Genomic DNA, 21009 nt, shown 5'->3' on the forward strand with positions numbered 1-21009 from the left:
CTCAAGGAAGTCACGCTCACGCTGACTTCCTCCACTTCCAAATCATCCTTTCCTCAAACAGCCCCACACTCTCTCTCCAACCAAATCTTAATTCAAGTCTCATTTCCTCCCAGTCTTCCAATTCCTGATATGTTTTGCTACTTTCTCTGCCTCCTCTCCACCTTTGCCACCAATTTTAAATTCAAAAAGGATTCTAATTATCAGGATTTCTCCTCCTTTGGTCTCCTCCTGTCTCATCCCTACCTGTCTCCAACTGCCTGTCCATTCTGTCCTCTTTTTACCCCCGCTACTGGAAATGAAGTCTATCCCCTTCTCTTGCCCTCTCCTCTCTTCCACCTGCCCCATCAAACCCAATCCCTCTGGTCTCCTATACTCCCTGACCACTTTCCTCTCCTTCCACTTTCTTCAGGTCTTCTGAGCCCACTCCAGTCAAGCTTTCATTTCCCTCAACTCCACAGAATCTGCCCTCACTAATGTCACTAACGACTCCTCACCTCCAAAATCCAAGGGGCATTTAAGCCTTCTTATACTTCTTGACCTGTCTGCTGATTTTTATACTGTGGACAACCCTCTCCTACTGCAAACACTCCACTCGTTCAAACTCTGGGACCTTATCCTCTCATGGTTGACATTCAGCTTCTCTAACAACTCCTTATCTGCCTCTAACATCACCTGCCCCACCCTCCCTTTATATGACAGTGTTTCTAAGGAACTATTCTTGGCCCCCTCATCTTCTCCCTCTACACCTCCTCACTTGTTCTCATTAGCTCCTTCAGCCTCCAATATCACATCTATAATGAGAACACACGCTCTCACACGGTCCTCTCTCATATCTGTCTTTTTGCCATCTCCTCCAGGATGTCCCAGCACTTTCTTAAACTCAACATTTCAAAATCCGAACAAATTGTATCCACCCAGGACCCCCTGTCACATATTTCCCTTCTCCCTGTAAAAAGACAGATTTAAAAGGAGGTGTAGGTTATTTTTTACATGACTGTGAAGCAAACTGTTAGTTTTAGTCATCCTTCAAAGCGGAGAGAGAGAGAAAAAGGGGATTCATCTTAATATCTATGGTAATAGTCTAATTGTGTATGGAGATTATGCCATTGTCTAACCCTCCTGTGGGCACCCAGTGTATAAGGAACAACTACAATCTGGTGGAAAATTAGCCATTGATTTGACTATATTTTATCTTTTTCCTACCTGTTGCCACCACTGGTTCTGCCCCATGCATTTTCTTTATTGGTGTAGCCTTTAACGTTTTTGATTCTGGTGTTTCCCCTATATCAAAACAGGCAGAGAATAAATGATTTTACCTTTCTTTGAGGACAATACAGACGCATGCTTATTCACTGAAGTCAGACTAGGGATTCATCACAAATGGTCACAGGAATATGACAGCATCCTGTATGTAAATTGTGACATTTTCTGAAACATTGAGACAGCAGCCTCTCTCTCTATTACAGCCATAGCACAATAAAAGGGATATTTCTAGGTCTAGTTGCTCTTAAAAAACATAATCCTGAGACAATTAAATAGAACTATCATTAATATAATATAATGTAGTAGATGTAGCTGGATGGCAGAAATTGGCTAATGCTGGGTACACACCTGAAAGATATCTGCAGATGATGGTTGTTCATACACACTGAACAACCATCACTGCCATCTGGGCGGGGGCCCTGCTGGCCGGGGGTCATGTCGCTCCCCCCTCCCGAGGTCTGTACAGGAAGTGTCCGAGCGGTCGTCTGACATCACATACACCTTGAAAAAGACTCATATATGGGACTTGAAACGCGTTGGTGAAAAGGATATCTGGGTGACCTATTGCTTTGGGGACAGAGGAAATACCTACCTGGTTGATTGTCGATACAGTCATGCAGATTTCTGTTCCCAGAAAGTGTGAGCTTCAGTCATGCGAGTATAGGTGTATTTTCAATGCACCCACTCCTTTCGGTACGCCTTGATTACCTTGTTGTTATTGATGGAGTTTTTATTATATTGCATTATATACACACATAAATGTATCATATGTATGAGAATTTTGAATATATTGTGCGGAATTAAAACTTTATAGTATTGCACTATTTTTGGATCCCTTTTCTTCTCTCTTATATGGATGCGGAACATTGAGAGATTAAGAAGTGTCCAATACGTTGAATTGCCTATGATTGGAACCTTGGAAAGATATCCTTGTTTCTGAAAATCGGTCTGAAGATAGAAGAGTTTATATACCCTGTCGGGCGAACTTTGTTTTATTGCATTCTTGTGTATTGGTATATGTGATACCTATCTAATATAGGTATACCCTTGTTGTTATATCTATGTAGAGGTTCTCTAGGGACTCCATTCTATCACTACATAGCAGCAACCGAGTGAAGTGCAGGTCGCTAATAATTTCTGTATAGGTGTATACAGGATGTACGTGTGTGTGTCTTCTTCATCTACGCTGCCCAAATGCAAAGTCCCTAACCACATACCAATCTACCTGCCCCATCGAATGAGGATAATGTCCTACTACTGCAAAACAAAATCCGCCACCTCAAGGAAAGGATTTTTCCCTTTAATGCCCTCTACTGGTTATTGGTGTAAATGTAACAACATACATGAACAGGGTGGGGTGAAAATAACGGCGTCTTACCCAGTTGGCTGATCTTTGATTTGATGGTCTCTTTGAGGGATACAGCATCTTTGTAGATGTTATGCATTAATCTCTCATCAAACACTGTGTTTGGCTTAAAGGGGTCTTTGGATATTGCGTCTTTTACTTTCGTCGCTTGCTGGTTTGAATTAAAACAAGACAGTTAATCAGCATGTGCATTATAAATGTCAATTTGTTGCATATTTATTCAAACATTAACCCTACCTAAATATATATTTTTATTTTTCTACATTTTTTTATGTAAATATTGAATCAATATATACAAATATTCCAGCTATATGATCTACCTCCCAGAACATGCTAGTTAGCATGATTGCAAAGCTCTCCATTTACAAGATCTACCATTGTTTCACTTCCCCACAAACCTTTCTTCTCATCCCTTTACCTTCTACCAGTTTGTGGATTTGGTCTAATTGCAAAGGATGTCTGTAGTTGGTGTACAGTATGTCGTCACTGGGGATTTTCTAGTTCCACAAAGTACTGACTATATGACAGAAGGCTTGCTCAGAAAGAATCTATAAGTCAGGCGTATACATTATACTATGCGTGGCACAATTAGACACATTTGCCTTACAGTAGGATATGTTACAGTACCTTTAAGTCAAACCCTAGTCATATTTAATGTACCCCCTTTAGAATATCTGACTGCAATAAATTACAGATAATAAATGTAAACCCCACCATAGAAATAAATGTAGCAGGAGCATGTGCTAAACATCGCGTGCACTGTCAAGGAAACATTATAGGATGGATGGGGGAGATTTTGGGGAGGAAAGTGGAGAGTAGAATGATAGTGATCGTACGAAAGGAGATATAGGGACGGAGAGTGGAGAGGAAACTGATCGGGAGGATAGCAGAGATGAGGGTTACAAAGGTGTGGTAATGGTTATAGGGACGGAGAGTGGGGATATGGCTGATCGGAAGAATAGTGGAAATGAGGATTACAGAGGTGTGGTAATGATTATAGGGACGGAGAGTGGGGATATGGCTGATCGGGAGGATAGCAGAGATGAGGACTACAGAGGTGTGGTAATGGTTATAGGGACGGAGAGTGGGGATATGGCTGATCGGGAGGATAGCAGAGATGAAGATTACAGAGGTGTGGTAATGGTTATAGGGACGGAGAGTGGGGATATGGCTGATCGGGAGGATAGTGGAAATGAGGACTACAGAGGTGTGGTAATGGTTATAGGGACGGCGAGTGAGGATATGGCTGATTGGGAGGATAGTGGAAATGAGGACTACAGAGGTGTGGTAATGGCCATAGGGTTGGAGAGTAGTGATAAGGCTATTGTAGGGATAGGGATGTATAGTTATGTAGTAGCTGGAGTACCACAGATTGCCTATCCCTGGACTGTTAGTATATAGGGCAGGACAGTGGTAATGAGGAGGATAGAGAATAGGTGAGGGATGAATACAGAAAAGAAAAGAATGACAGTTTGTGGGTATAGTTTATAGGAGAAGGAAAGTGGAGAAAAGCATGATAGTGGATGTGTAGGGGAGACTGTAGGTGAAGGACAGTGTAATAATTGATTTGGGAGAGTGAAGGGCAGAATAAGTAGAGATAAATATAAAAAGAAGAATAATAGAGGATTTGTTGGGGAAGGTTGGGGAGAGTGTAAGAACAGTATACTGGACAAGGGATGGTTGGGGGAGGGTGTAAGGGTATACAGTAGTGACGGGAGAAATAGAGAATACTGAAGCAGACAGTAAACAGGAAGATGATACAATGTGTGTGGAAGGGATTATATGAACAGGAGAGTGGATACTAGAATGATAGAGTATGTGTGAGGTAGAATGTATGGTGAGGGTAGTGGAATGTAGATTGGAAGAATTGGTGAGGGATATTGCAGGGTAGGATTGAGGAGAGGAGGATGAGAGAAGATTTTACAGAGTGTAGTCAGAGGACAAAATGAGAGGATGGGTGGGTTGGGTACACAGCAGTGTTAAGGAGAGGACAGAAAATAGATTGGAAGATGAGGATAAATTTATGCAACAGAGATTATAGCAGAATGAGTGTAGAGATGAGAGTAGTAGCTTGGCACCAGAATTCCAAGATGGCTGACACAGCACAGAGTGTTAACCCCACCTAATTTATATAAAAGTATTGCGCCACAGCACCTGAACAAAGTACTGAAAGAGTTCAGCCCTGCAACATGATGCTCCGGGACTAGTGAATGTGCAGCTAAATAGATGTATAAAATATAAGTGGGTATATTGTAAAGCACTTCAGCGTCAGGAAAGTTGGTGCTAGGAGTATTATGTCCTGATGTGGGCACCAGGACTAATGTATTTGGAAGTATATAAAATGTTTATGTTTGTTTACATTGGTGGTTCAGTGGCAGGAATGGGGCTCCTCCAGGGCTGCCAGGTGCTTCAATCAGTGTACTGAGGAACCAGAGGGTAGGTGGTGCTGTAGGGGCTCCCCATCTTGGTTAATCCAGTGATGGGTTGCAGGAGCAGCCCATGGATGAAGTAGCTGCACTCCGGGCAAGCCACTCTAGTGAGCTGAAGGGTCTTGTAATGGTGTCTCCAGACTTTGAATTAACTCAGGAGGTGCAAGGCATGTTGGGGGCCCCAACAAGCAAAAAGCCTAACTGTAACAGTACAGGGCGGAATGTTCTCCCTCTGTCCATGAGGCTGCCGAGGAGAGAGTACACTATCTCCTCTACTCCCAGATGTCTCTCTGAGTTTAAGCCGACAGCCCAGGCTAGAAGAAACGGATTAAAATATTACATTGCTGTGCATGTCTCCAACCTGAGGTACATGCTGAATTTGTTAAATGGACAGGAGGCAAGGGGGCGTGGCCACAGTGTCAATGGAGTAAGACGTGAGGTCTGTGAGCTCTCCAGCCAGTAATCCAGCTAGCCCGCCATCCTTTCTTCACTGCACTGGTGACTGTGGTGCCTATTGCTTACCTGTCCTCCGGAGCCGCACTCTGCTATCCGGTAAGTGTAACACAAAGAAGGATCCCTATTCCGTTCAAGCACTGTTGTAGCAAAAGCTGTTGAAGCTGCCGGGAGACACTGTCCGCCTATGCGGCCTATCTTACTGAGGATCCTGGGACGCGGCTTCTGCTCTGCTGTGGGCGTGACAGCAGGAGCCGCTCCATTCTCAGGTACCTTTGTGTCTGCGCTGAGGTGCTGTCCCGGCCCTCTACCTGTGCCTGTGGATGCCATTACCGCTGAGGCCCCGCTGGACACGCTTGGTGGCCATCTTGCTTCCCTACATTGCAACAGTATACTTTACTATAAGCTTGTTGACATCAGCAGGGCACTTCCTAACTGTAGGCAAATATAGACATGCTACAGCAAAATTACAGCGATATGCACGCTCGTCTACCCCACAGCCCCTGACACCCCCAGCCTGATCCCACAGGTAGTTCATTAAGCTCTGACCCTGAAGTCCCTCCTGAGGTCACATTACAACATGTTTTGGAAGCAGAGATATCAAGTGAAAAGCACTTGTCAGATAAAATTGAGTGTGCTAAATGTGACCGCTCACTGCTCAGGCAAGATGTACAGAGGGTTAGAGAGAGAGTGAGGGAAGTGGAAACCCGTATATCAAGGCTAGAAGATTCTCATGGCCCACTGAAGCAACAAGTTTAAAAACTTTGTGCCAGCAGGTGTCCATTATGCAAAATAAGATGTCAGATATGGAGGGTATGATACGCTGCAACAACGTTCGATTCGTGAGTCTCCCAGAGAGGGAAGAGGGGTCCTCCCCAGAATCCTTTTTTTGAGTCATGGCTGATTGATACCTATGAAAGACACTCGTTCGCTTCTCAATTAGCAGTGGAAAGGGCACACCGCATTCCTCTTAGACCCATACCGCCAGGCTCTGTGCCTTACACCTTCATAGCCAAACTGTTACACTATAAAGATCGGGACGCAGTGCTACGCTTGAGACACACTAAAGGCCCAATGAAGAGGAATGGAGTTAAAATATCTGTTAACTGATTTTGCGGTGAAAGTCCAGAAAGACAGGGACAGATTCCTTCCTATTAAACGTAGACTTCGAGACTTTAATTTCTCTTTTGCTAAGCTCTGCCCGTCCAAACGACTTGTGATGGTGAATGAGTCTCAATTCTTTACTACACCTCACGAAGCGGGTGCGTGGCTGGACCATCATGCTCCTGGGAACAGACAGCTAGCTCCTAATTTATACTCTGCCAAAAAGTGATTTTTTTTCTTTTAATGCAAGTTTTCTTCACAAGTGTCTTTCACCTCGCTGACTTTGGTGGCAAATCGTTATGTGTGTCAGGCCTAAAAGAATAATGGACAGAGAACCTATCTAAGGTATTGGGCTGTTCTATTTCTCCTAATAATGTTATGCAATTTAGACGGTTGAACACTGTACCTTGCCAGATTTCTTATTGTATTATTTTTATACCGCACTTTTCTCACAACACTGTTAGGATTATGCACTGGTATGGGCTTTATTTGCTCTGGTAATGGAACATATGTCATTCTTCACTGATGCAGAATATACTTACCTGGAATGTCCAAGGGGTTAATGACAAAGTTAAACGCTTCCTGGTATTAAAATAGATTAGACAATATGACTCTTGCTTAATGGAAACCCATTTAACCAGGAGCAAAATTCTCTCTTAAATGAACTTGGGTGGATTGGGCATATCATGCCTCACAATATAACCACCTCCAGTGGAAAACAGGTGTTTTTTATGTGCTCTGCGACCCCGATGCGCGTTCCCGCCGTCCTCTAGTTGGATCGCAGATCAGATTGTTTTGCAGAGAGATCTACGATCTTTTGAGTACAATGTGATATATTTCTATGCATTGATCGTAATGATCAATCGTACACCATTTGACCACATCTCATGAAAAATTTCAAGGGAAGAATTTTAAGGGCAATCGTACAACACATCTTACTAACTTTGAATTGCACAGCGTATGGGGGCCTTTAGACTGCACTCCACTCCCCTGTTTATTCTGTCAGTTTACATACACCCACCCCCACCATTTTCATATGATGTATAAAAGAAAGCGGCTGAATTTGTTGCCCTTAACTTAGCACACTTGTGATATGCCTGTGAGACTTCAATGTTTTACTAGACCCACTCTTGGATAAATGGTGTGAGGCACCTAATACAGGACCAGTGACGGGTGTGATAATTTTGAGAGATTTGTAGCTTGGAGGGCGAAGCACCCTGGAGTGGTACAGTACTCCTGCTTCTCCTTTTCTTTTCGCTCATGGCCGTTGTTTCTAGATACATGGGATTGATATATGGGATTAAATATAAAACTAGTGGGGTTTTCCTCTTGTAATGACTGTAGAGGTGAACAGCCCTAGGAGGTCAATTGTTTTGGAATCTGCACCCATCCTGGTTACTACAAATGGGTGCAGGATCTGAACTGGAGGCATTGTGGGAGGGTTATTTTACTGATCATACTTGGTCCACTTTGACAGCTATTGTTTGGTATGCTTTAAAGGACTTTATGCGGGAGACTCTACTTAGACGAGTTTCTGAGCTTAAGAAATGTTATAGATCAAAGGATTCTGATCTTGAGAACGCATGCTGTAGTTTACAATCCATATATTTAGGAAACAGATTGGAACAGACACGGGATCAGTGGCTGGCAGCTCAATCTGCCTGGAAGGATCACCTCACAGACAGAGCTACACGCAGATTATTGTTCCAAGCACACTCTCACTACACTTATGCAGATAGGACAGGTAGATATTCAGCGCATTTGGTTCATGCTGACTGACCCTCAACAGCAGTTTCTGAACTCATGTAAACGGATTGACTGTTACACCTATCCCTGATTTTGCCAACACTTTTCTAACCTTTTATAAAAATATCTATAGTTCAAGGATGTCCTGTGCCACGGACGAGCTGGAGTCATATGTAGCTGCTGTTGGGCTCCAACAATTATCTCCTGATGATCAGGCGTTTTTGGATGCACCATTGACTTTGCAGGAGATTGATAAGGCTAGATCCTCCTTCCCAGGTGATAAGGCCCTGGGTTTTGATGACATTCCTTTGGAGGTATATAAAAAAAACATGCCCAACTATTTATCCCTAAGCTCCTAGGACTTTTTTAACGGCCTTTATAAGGATAAGTTTCCAGTTTCCATGTTGAATGCCATTATTATAGTACTATCAAATCCTAGGAAGTACCCTAAATTTCCTGATGTTCACTGCCCAATTTCATTAATCCCCCTATTTGACTTTATCACAAGGGTGGTGCATCCAGACCAAACCAGCTTTTAATGCTGGGGCAGTGAGTGTGTGCGAGTGTGTGCTGGGCTTGGGAAAGAGGCTGCTACAACAACAGAGTCAGTCCTCTCTCTCCCTGCCCGAAGTACCGCACCTGCTGCGGGGGGCTGCGCCCCTGTATATATGTGTGTACGCATGTATTTATGCACTTAGCACTTTATTGTTTTAACTTTTCTATCACTTTTAAATTTGTCACAGCCTTGAAATGTTTAGGACATCAGGAGCTATTAGCTCTCAGCAGATGCAATACTATCCTTCCTTCCACATAGGAAGCCTGTGTCTACTTTCTTACTGCACTGACCAATGCCCAGCAATCAGTGAAGCAGCACAAGCAACACACTAGTTGCATCCTATGCCTCTGTGCAAATACATTATACACACTCTATATTAGCTGACTATGGGCCTGATTCACTATGATTGCAACTGCAATTACGCAAGCCGTTCAACTGCGATAATATGCTTGCTGTCGCAGTACAACATAAGGACGCCCACCTTACCTTACACACATCCGTAATGTTTAGCAAGACTGCAAAACCATTGGTAACATTGAGTACAATTAGAGCCTCACGCACACTTGCACAAGGTCAGACCTTACTCAGGAATTGCTAACTTCATCACACGCTATAAGTATTCAAGCTGCGTAAGGCATCGCAGTGGATCATTTATGCACGCCCATGCAACGGCGTTCAAACGCAATGGCACACCCGCGATTCGCCGACCACCCCCTGTCACCTCCCACAAATGGCACTACCTGTCAATCACTCTGGGTCTGCATAGTCATTGCGATCGCAGTGGCCAGTTCGCGCACTGCGGTGCATAAGCATGCGCAGAATGCAACAATCGGCCGATTGCATGCGTAATCGCAGTTGTGAAAAGTAGTGAATCAGGCCCTAAGTCTTCTAAATTAACAGTGGCTTGTATTGTGCATTATTATTTAATGGGTTGGGTATGGGATCACGGCGGACAGGATGCCTGCGCGGCCAAAATACAGACAGTGGCATCCCGACTGTCAGAATCCCGATTCCCAAAAGTAAGTCTCCTAACCCTCCCACTAACCCTTTCCCGCAGTCTAACCATAACCTCCCCTCTTCGCAGCCTAACCCCCCCCCCCCCTCCCCCAGCAGCATAACCCTAACCCCCCACCCCTGCAGCCTAACCAACCCCTACCGTCAGTATCCGACTATAGACTATGGATGAGAGAGAAAAACAAAATTGGGGCAGGGTTGACTTTGGTAATCTCCTTAGCATACCGTTTATTTTCACACATTAGGTATCAATTAGAGATGTGCGCCGACCCCCGTGTTTTGGTTTTGGATCTCCCCTGGTTTTGGATTTTTTTTCCTTGGTGTTTTGTTTTTAGGTTCTGGCTCTATATTTTTTTGCAAAAAATTATATAAACAGCTAAAACCTTAATAACAATAATTTTCAGGCATTTCTAGGCCTTTTTAACCACCTCACAGCTCACAATATTGATTTCACTATTTTTCACCAATACAGGCCAAAGGCTGCAGCGAGGGGATGCAGTTTGGAAGCAGACGGTCTAAGGCCCTGATTCAGAGCCGGACGCTCTGACCAGAGCGCTCGCTCTGAATCAGGGCCCACCTCCATAATTATGGAGCGTCCTCCTGGACGCTCGTATAGCTGTGGGTCACCACCCACAGCATATACGAGCGTGCAGGTTGATGGTCGCGATGGTCTTGACCATCGCGACCATCGCCACTGCGAGCCGAAGCCTGCGGTTGAGTTTCTCAACCGCAAGGCCCGGAGTGATTTTGGCTCTATCAGACATCACTAGTGATGTCAGTGGGGCCGGCTTCTGACGGTAGGCGTTCCCTTGGGAACGCCTCCGTCTGGGAGGCACGCCCTCGGCACGCCCACCTAAGGGGGCGTGCTGTCAATCAACATCGACAGCACGCCCCCTTTGATCAGACACAACGAGCGAAGGAAAGTCCTTCGCTCGTCGCGACTCGCGAATGCGCACGACGGAGCTCCCTCCGTCGTGCGCATGCGCAGTGCACACCATCGACCCACTTGCGAGCGGACAGCCGCTCGCGAGTGGGTCTGAATCAGGCCCTAAATCCCGACCGCCGGCTTCCAGATGTTCTAAATCTAAATGCCTGTCATTAACCAGACGCCGGAAGGCCGACGCCCGGCATCCCGATCAAAGTGATGCCGGGCGCGGACAGCCGCAGGGGGGAGGGGGGGGGAGGAGGGTGTTAGGTTTAGGGCTCCCTCGGGGGACTCAGGGTTAGGCATCCCCCGGGAAGTTAGGGATAGGCTAGGGGAAGGGAGGGTTAGGGTTAGGCACCCCCGGGGGGGAGGTTAGGTTTGGCACCCCCGGGGGGACTTAGGTTTAGGTGGCGGGGAAGGGGGGGTTAGGTTTAGGCACTTGGGGGGGAGGTTAGGGTTAGGCACCCATAAGGGAGGGTTAGGGGGGGGAATTAGGTTAGCGATACCTACCTTAGGGACGATACGGATTTTCACCCTTGCCGGGCTGCCGCTGTCGGGATTTGAACCTACACACGCAGCGAGCTGGCTGGCTAAAGTAAGCAACAGAGCAGCAGCACAAACGCATGGCAGTTTAAAAAAAAATATAGGACATCTATGAAACATTGCCACACAGCAGTGGCAGACAGGATGGCAGTTTAATAAACTATAATAATGTCAGTTGGCAATGCCCCAAATTGTGCCAAATGTAAAGGAAACAGGTGCAAGATGGAATTGTCCCTCCCATCCACTCTTATGTGGGATATTAAAAAGGACATGTACAGTTTAACAAACCAAGCACTTTAGCCGCTAGGACGGACACTTTTGTGGCTGAACTCATTGGTTTGTTTGGGCCCCCACAAAACATTTTTTGGAAGGACTACCTTCAATTATTAAGGAGGAGGTTGATGATGAGGGTGTTGGTGATGGAGATTGCATGTGCTGGTCCAAACTGCTGGTAGCTAATACTGGACTGCTTGTTATTAATTTACAAATTATAATTTTGTTAAACAAATTGCATGAACTCGCTGCAAATGACGTAACAGGGAGGAGGTGCCTAGATGGTTAACGTCCCTTCCTCTGCTAACTTTGATTTACAAATGGAACAGATGCCTTCACAACTGTTGTCAGAATTTAGATTCAAATAATTCCACACCCAAGACGTTGCTTTTCTGGCTTTCTTTTTATCATTAGCAAGAACTGCTGCCACTGGTGGCTGATTTACGCAAACCACATCCTTATCATCAACATCCACATTAGCGTCAGATAGCATACAAATTTCCCCCTCATCCTCCTTTTGCACTTCCTCCACACTATCATCCTAATTTTTTATTATTTCACCATCTAATACTAGCACAGCCGTCATGGCGTCAGTGATCCGCTGTGAAACTGGGTGACAGCTGTTATACTTACTTCCTCTATCAAAGGACTGTTTAATAGTCAATTGTTTTTTTAAATTACCTCCGATCACGAATGAGAATGTTGATGATGATGCAGGAGTTGGTGTTGGAGATCGAAGGCCCTTGGATCCCACAGAGAGGGAGCAGGTAGGTGATACTGGACTTGTTACGTTTTGAGTTTTTGAACTTGGCGACATACACTTTGATATTTGATGAATGCACTCCAAGTGACTTAACAAGGAGGAGTTTCCTAGGTGGTTTAGGTCCCTCCTTCTACTCACTCTTGCTTTGCAATGGTTACATATGGCTTGACAACTGTTGTCCGGATTGGGGTGGAAATAATTCCACACGTGAGAAGTGGATTTTTTTGTCTTTTGTCCCGGCATGACAACAATGGGCTTTGGCTTTTTCAATCCATGGGCAACAGCTGTTGCCTTACTTACACAAAGGACATCCTCGGCATCAACATCCTCATCATCTTCAACTACCAAACTATCCTCCTCCTCCATGTGCAGTTCCACAGAAGCATCCTCACTACGTCTGCAAGATGTTGACTGCCCTTCCCCACATTTACAGAGGGCACACAAATTTTGGAACTTGGAGGATCCTCCAGTACACTAGTATTTAGGTCTGGCTCACACATGGCAACCGCGGACACACTTGCACTCTCCTCTGGGATTTCTGATTTCGATTTCTCAGGGCACACAGTTGTTTTTTCCGAAGGGCTATCAGAATCAGCAGTCTTCCTAAAGAAAGGCCAGGGCCTTATCCTTTCCTTGCCACTTTGTGTAGTGAAGGGCATATTGCCAATGTTTTGTTTATCTAAAGGCAAATTTCCTTTCAATTTTTTTTCTTAACTTCAGTACAAGTAGCTTTACCATATCGATGGCATAACTTAAGCCCTGGGGCATGGACCTTCATAGAGGACGAGGAAGTTGACGGCCTTGCACTGCTGGCGGGAGCTACAACATGTGGTTCTTGGCCATGCTCTCCTGTCACGTGACAGCCCTCCATATTTTCTGCGGTCTTGAAGCAGTGTCGCAAGCACCAATAGTGTAGCCAAGGTGCAGTTACAAATTTCACACACGTACAGTAGTGCACGCACACAAAAATATTAGACAAAAAAGAAAACTTGAGCCCAGAATACCGATTGATCATGACTGTCGGGCAGCACTAGGTTGAAACTTGCGTTGCTGGCTGGATCTTGTGCGGTTAAGCCTAACACGTATGCACACACACAGACAGTAAATGATAAAAAAAAAAAAGAAAAGACAAATGAGTTTAATTTTTTTTTATGCTCCAGAACTTGGGCCCAGAGCAGCGATTGATCACGACTGGAGTCGTGTAGCACTAGGTTGCAACTTGCGTCGCTGGCTGGATCTTGTGCGGTTAAGCCTAACACGCACAGAAAAATATTACACTAAAAGACTTTTTTTTTTTTTTTTTTACAATATATATATATATTTTTTTTTTTTGGGAGTCCAGAACTTGGGCCCAGATGGACGCAGCACCAGCCCAGATGTATTCTGCACCAGCCCAGATGGACACAGCAGACAGCAGAACTCCAGCCCAGAATGGATCAGCACTGCAGCACCAGCCCAGGACTCAGCAGACAGCAGAACACCAGCCCAGAATGGATCAGCAGTGCACCAGCCCAGGACACAGCAGACAGCACAGCGCCACTCTCCCAGCCCTACACTACCCACCCTCCCTGTTCAGTCTCCACAGCCGGAGTGAAATGGTGTCCGCCGCATGGTCACTATATACTACATTGATCATAGAGACGTAAGCTTGCGTACCGCAAGATTTTCGACTATGATTTTGCCTCGGTTTCGAGATCAGAGTCAGGTGGGAAACTCCAAGCCTGCTTGGATCTGCAGAATTCGGGTGGGTTCGGTTCTCTGAGAACCGGAAACGCTCATCTCTAGTATCAATGCTATAGGTACACCAACATTCTAAGTAATGTTCCATCGTCAGCCACGGTCAATCAGTGAGTGTGGTTAGATGCTGCCAGGAATAAATAATAACAGAATGGGCGGGTAGGGAGAGAGAGGAGACTGGATGGCTGGGTAGACTGTAGAGAGGATGGTTTAAAGAACAGGTTACTTTCCCAGATCACTTTTTGTTCAAATAAACAAAACTGGCATTGCTAATGTATAATAATTGTGAAATAAAGACCAATAAAGTATATGTGATGAAAGGAAGCAATATTTCCATAGCAAGACATAAAAATTGACCTCCAACTGATGTACAAATGCTGGTACTGAGGCCACAAGTAACAGAAGAATGTATGCAATACAATTGGTTTCACAGGATCTACAGCTGGAAAACCTGTACAGCATTCCAGGATTGGCTGCTATATTACTCTTTCCATATACAGTAGACAGAACAGGATGTATAGCCAGACGTGCAGCAGGTGGATTAGAATAAATAGACTGTCCACTTCTTATACTTTTAAAAGTGTTCAGACAGGCAAATGGCGGCTGAAACAGAATAACAGGCAGGTGCATAGCAGGCATGCTGGGATGCAAAGGTGTGTACAAGTAGACTGATAGAAACTCACCTTCAGAAACTGGAGGTCATCCTGCTCTTCCAGAATAGACTGAACTTTACTCTTCAGGTGCTGATATTCTTGTTTCTTCTTGCTCAGGACATTTTGTGTGTAACTAAATTTTTGGTTCAATTTATTTTCTTCCTCCTGTACTTTCTCCATAGCTTTATTACGTTCCTCATCAATTAGAGCCTTCATCTCCTCAAACTCCTCTTCCACCTGATCCTTCTTCTTCTTAGTGATGTCCTGTATATACAGGCATTTCCACACATGGTTTATAAATGATAAAAGTTTTGGATTGACTTTGGTAATCTCCTTAGCATACCATAATTTTCACACATTAGGTATCAATGCTGTAGGTGCACCAACATTCTAAGTAATGTCCACTGTATAATAGCACCTCCACCCATTGATTACAGAGGTACACAAGAATATATTGAGAGGTTCAAATCCAAAACATGGGGTTAGCATTAGCATAACTAAACTGCTTCAGAACATCAGTAAACGTGTTCAGATTATTAAGTAAACCAATTTAAAACTTAGGGCCTGATTCAGACCCACTCGCGAGCGGCTGTCCGCTCGCAAGTGGGTCGATGTTCTGGACTGAGCATGCGCACGACGGAGGGAGCTCCGTCGTGCGCATGCGCCAGACGCGACGAGCGAAGGAAAGTCCTTCGCTCGTTGTGTCTGATCAAAGGGGGCGTGCTGTCGATGTTGATTGACAGCACGCCCCCTTTGGTGGGCGTGCCTCCCTGACGGGGGCGTTCCCACGGGAACGCCTCCCGTTAGAAGCCGGCCCACTGACATCACTAGTGATGTCAGTGGGAGTGATTTTGGTCTGATAGAGCCAAAATCACTCCGGAGCTTGCGGTTGAAAACCTCAACCGCAGGCTCCGGCTCGCAGTTTCGATGGTCGCGACCATCGCGGCCATCAAAATGCACGCTCGTATAGGCTGTGGGTGGTGACCCACAGCTATACGAGCGTCCAGGAGGACGCTCCATTTTCATGGAGGGCGGCCCTCATTCAGAGCGTGCGCTCTGCTCAGAGCGTACGGCTCTGAATGAGGGCCTTAGGCCGTGTATACTTCAGGACAACAGTCAATCGGCACAATAGTCGGGACTAATTTCCTTTATCCCTGCCCAAACGAGATAACCTGTAAACAATGTGCAATCCTATGAACGACGGAACTATATCTCGTTCCATCCTTCTGTGAACTACAAAACATCGTCCACGATATCTTACGATTGGCCGTGCAGCACGGCCAAACCAGGAGATATCGTATATGACCTGTGGGAGTGTGCAATTGGGTGTATGCTCTGTACGATCCCCACGACATGTTGTTCCAATTTGCCTGGAAACAACATATCGTGCAGATATAGCCCTAGTGTGTACCCGGCTTAAAACTGCTACTTCTTACCAATGTAACAATTGGGGTCTATATACAGATGTGTCCTCATACATCTATCCTCCTTCCGCACTAAACAGCCCTTCTAGTCACGCGATGCCATTGCGTGACTCGGTAGTGCTAAGCGTATTTTTGTGCCACTTTCTACGTTCAAATGCGTCTTATTCGCACAGTGTTGCGAATAGTTAGCATAAGCAGCTTCTGCCAATTAAAATGATATGCAACATGCCTATGTTCTCTGAGCAACTGTAACGTAGTGTTTTGTACAGTCACACACAGAGAACATAGGCATGATGCATACATGGGTGAAGAAGTGAATCAGTATAACTGATGAGATGCGTATGATGAAAGCAACTGTGGTGGTTTGGAAGAGTTTGTTGAAGAGTTTGTTGAGGTGTGTGTGTGTGTGTGTTTATAACTGCCTTTCTTTCCGCCACCTCCCTGCTTGACCCATATCAGTCTGGCTTCCTTCCTCTCCACTACACTGAAATTGCCCTGACGAAACTTACCAATGTCCTCCTTGCTGCCAAGACCAAGGGCTATTACTCTCTACTCTTTCTTCTCAACCTCTCTACTGCAATCACTCCCTTGGTCTACGTGATACTGCTCTCTCCTGCCGATCCTCCTACCTCTCTGCTCGCTCTTTCTCCGTATCCTCTTATGACCCCACTACCACTAGGTGTCCCTCAAGACTCTGTTCTTTGACCTCTCCTATTCTCCCTCTACATGTCCTCTTTAGGTGATAAGCTCTTTTGGCTTCCAATATCATCTCTATGTTGATGATACTCAGTTCTACCTTTCCTCCCCTGACCTCTACCCTTCTCTCCTCACTCGTATCTCCAGCTGTCTCTTTGCTATCTCTTCCTGGATGCCCCATTACTTTCTTAAACTTAACATGTCTAAGACTAAACGGACTGTCTTCCCACCCTCCTTCATAACCTCACTTCCCACAATTTCATTATGTATTGACAGCACAACCATCTCCTCTAGGCCACAAGTGCACTGTCTTGGTTATCCTTGACTCCTTCAAACCATACGTTGCCTTTCGCAGTCCTGCCGTTTCCATCTAAAAAATATTTCTAGTGACTCTCTCATATACCGAATGCTACTAAGACCCTCCACTAAAATCATCCACTCACTGGTCATCTCTAGATTGGACTACTGATTGTAACCTCTTCCTATCTGTCCATCCTGACTCCAGACTCTCACTCCAATCTATCCTCAATGTTGCTGCCTGGCTCATATTGCTCTCTAAACATACTACATCTGCCTCCCCTCTCCCCCAAGCCTTACATTGGCTCCCCTTTCCCTTCAAAACCCAATTCAAGCTTCTCACACTCACAAAGCCCTCACCCATTCCTCTCCCATTTATATCTCTGACCTCATCTCCCTTCACACTCCTGTCCGCCCTCTGCAAACGAATGCCGCTTCTCCTGCCAACTGATTACTTCCACCCACGGCTACCTCCAAGAATTTGCATGTGCTGTCCCTACCTCTGGAATTCTCTACCTCTCCCTATCAGACTCTCTACCTCTTTACAAAACTTCAAAACGGGCTCTCAAGACCCACTTCATCATCAAAGCCATCCATATCTTATCCTGACCCTCTGTCCCACTTCTCCTTGCTCACTGTCTATTCCGTCTGTCAGCCCTGTCTGTCTGCCCCTACCATTTAGAATGTAAGCTCTAACAAGCAGGGCCCTCTTCCCCCATGTGCTTTTCCTTCCCTTACATATACTATTATCTACTCCATACAACAGCACCTAACCCTTGACTTCTGCCACCCTGCTACTTATTTGAGTGTTATGATCGCTGTTGCAGCAATGTTTATATGCCATGTACTATTCCTGCAATATCTTGTACTGGAAGTCACTGTTCTCTTGTTCTACTCAACTGTTTTTGTATTTTGTTAGGCACTGCGGAACACTTGTGACGCCATATAAATAAAAGAAAATAATAATGAAATGCTGGGCGGTGACGGAGTGATTGTTGAGATTGATGAGAGTCCTTTTGGCCGAAGGAAGTATAATCATGGTAAAAGAGTGGAAGAACATTTGTGTGTTTGGAGGGATTGAAAGGGGAATGAGAAGTGTTTTATGAAAGTGGTTGAAAGTCGCAATAGCAAGACTTTTTTGGCAATCATTTAGGAATATATACGTCCCGGAACAACAATAATATACGACAACTGGCGGTCCTATGACTGCCTAGAGCAATATGCCTACAAACATGGAGCGGAGTACATTCCAACACAATTGAAGGGACTAAGTAACAGTTTACTAAAGCATTACAAGTTGTGTTAAAAAAAGTGTTACATTATTAAGAAGTAGCAGTTTAAGTGTTAAATTAATTGACTTAATATTCTGAACAAGTTTACTGATGTTCTGAAGCAGTTTAGTTATGCTAACCCAGGGGGCCCCATGTTCTGAACTTGAACCAATAGGAGATGTTATATAAGCATCAATGACACATTATGTGCCATTGCTGTATGGGATATAAAATATTGATTCAATAGGCAACTGGTTCCCAAAGGTCCTCAAGGCACCCTAAGTCCAGTTTTAAGGATATCCATGCTTCAGGTGGCTTAATTAGTACTTCAGTCAATTTGATTTAACTATCTGTGCTCAAGCAAGGATATCCTTAAAACCTAGACTGTTAGGGAGCCTGGAGGACAGAGTTTGGGAATCACTGCAGTAGGCAATAAACAGTTTGATCATTGAGGGTCATTTCTGTATCGATTATAAGTAAATCCACCAACACTTTTCTGTACAAAACATCAGTATATTCACCAACACTTTTCTGTATGATTAGGGAAATTGTAAAAAGAAGGGGCTTTTCTGTATGATTAGCGAACTCACCAATAATTTTTTTTGTTCACATTGGGCCGCCTCCACTGTGATTGTGGCTTTTTCCAATTTCTGATTCAGGGATCGCAGCAGATTGACATAGTACATCTGTAAATACAACATATTATTCGATTACAGATGTACAGGAGTTAACAGAATATTTTTCTTGTATGATAGTTGATATAAAACCTTAACTTGTATATATTTAGTGGCTTGGCTAATGTCATATTTATATATGAATAGGTTATAATCTCTTGATGGACAAGACATAACTGGAACATGTAATCCAGAGTACAGCATGAATCCAGACTGACCATTTCTTCAGGCTTAGTAAGGTTTATATGTATAGACTCAACAAAATAAACCCTAGCGCAAACCTAAGCCACCAATTTATGTATGTCCACCGAATGAAATAGATGCAGCTTCCAGCTTGGCAATACTGTTTTGCCAAATACACCAAAAAACAAACAAGATAGGTAAAGAGATATTCACCCAGGGAGCGCAATTAAGACAGTTAATAAAATATACAATCCAACATAGAATTAATAATAGAGGGCAAAATACACATAAATAAGTAAAATCTGTATATCTCTGGTACTCTTAATTGATGAAAATAATGAGAGATATGATAAGAACTTACCTTTATTAACGCTTTCTACGAGGTCCATAGGGTCCACAGGGTGACCTTGGGGTATAGGTGATGCGGGGTCATCCGGGCACCTTAAGCAGTAAATTTTTCTCCCAGTATGTCTCCTTCTATACCCCGTCGCCGGGCCAAGGGCACCTCAGTTTCGTAGCAAGCCAAATACCGGAGGAGGATAAAAGAAAGAGAAGAAAGTCTGGAACACTCAAGAATCACATTCTCACACAGAAGGAGAAGAAAACGGGTGACCAGAGTGAAGCCCAACTGAAGCACAGGTGCGTCATGGTGTGTGTCCTGTGGACCCAATGGACTTCGTAAAAAGAGAGATAAAGGTAAGTTCTTACCATATCTCTCATTTTCTACTTCAGGGTCCATAGGGGTCCACAGGGTGACCTTGGGGATGTCCCAAAGCAGTACCTTCAAGGGTGGGCTTCCCACGAAGGACCCACAGACTGAGTAGAACGAGCAGTAACAGAGGTTGGCACTGGTAGGCCCTCATGAATGTAAGCCTCAGAGATAGCCATGCAAAGCCATCTAGCCAAAGTTTGTTTATTGGCTGGACATCCCTTCTAGTGAAAGTCGTATAGGACAAACAAGGAATCTGGCTTCCGAAGGGAACTGGTACGGTCCACATAAATCCTGAGGGCATGTACCACATCCAATGAGGCCTCACTCGCCGAGAGGTCCGGAAAATTAAAGGCCAGTACAATAATTTCCTAATTTATGTGGAAACTAGAAACCACATTAGGAAGGAACCCAGGGCGAGTCCAAAGCACCGCCCTGTCCTGTTGAAAGAAAAGAAATGGGGAACGGCAAGAGAGAGCTCCCAAGTCTGACACTCTTCTGGTGGAAGCAATAGCCAACAGAAAAACAGTCTTAGCTGTAAGCCATTTGAGATCCACTGAGTCCAGTGGTTCAAATGGAGGGCCCAAAGGACAACAGTCAAATCCCAAGGCGCCACAGGAGGTACAAAGGAAGGATGAATGCAAAGGACACCCTGTAGAAAAGTGAGGATATCAGGAAGAGGAGCAATCAGTCGCTGGAACCACAATGAAAGAGCAGAGACATGCACCTTCAGTGAGGCATGCCACGTAGGCGAAACGCACGTCGGTCCCCCGAGTGCGCCTCAACTACGGAGTGTGGGACACCCCTACACCCAGGTTTTATGTGGACACTTGTCCCTGATTTATTGATATACATCAATGCTTCTATATACGCTCTGTTTAAAGTGTCAGCCATTTTTCTAACAGGCAGGTAGTACAGAGGATAAACTTA

General features: G+C 44.8%; 1 protein-coding gene across 1 annotated transcript in view; it reads right to left on the reverse strand.

The window, feature by feature from the left end:
- TRIM25 (tripartite motif containing 25) overlaps positions 1 to 21009 on the reverse strand; it is a 97249-nt gene that overhangs the window by 48699 nt on the left and 27541 nt on the right. The window contains exons 2-5 of the mRNA XM_088468550.1: positions 19104 to 19199; positions 14856 to 15089; positions 2642 to 2780; positions 1204 to 1281 (exon numbers count right to left, since the gene is read on the reverse strand). Of these exons, the coding sequence (XP_088324676.1) occupies positions 1204 to 1281; positions 2642 to 2780; positions 14856 to 15089; positions 19104 to 19199 (547 nt within the window). The remainder of the gene's footprint in view (positions 1 to 1203; positions 1282 to 2641; positions 2781 to 14855; positions 15090 to 19103; positions 19200 to 21009) is intronic.

The sequence above is a fragment of the Taudactylus pleione genome, unplaced genomic scaffold (assembly GCF_031769625.1).
Source record: "Taudactylus pleione unplaced genomic scaffold, aTauple2 ptg000012l, whole genome shotgun sequence".
Taxonomy (NCBI): Eukaryota; Metazoa; Chordata; class Amphibia; order Anura; family Myobatrachidae; genus Taudactylus; species Taudactylus pleione.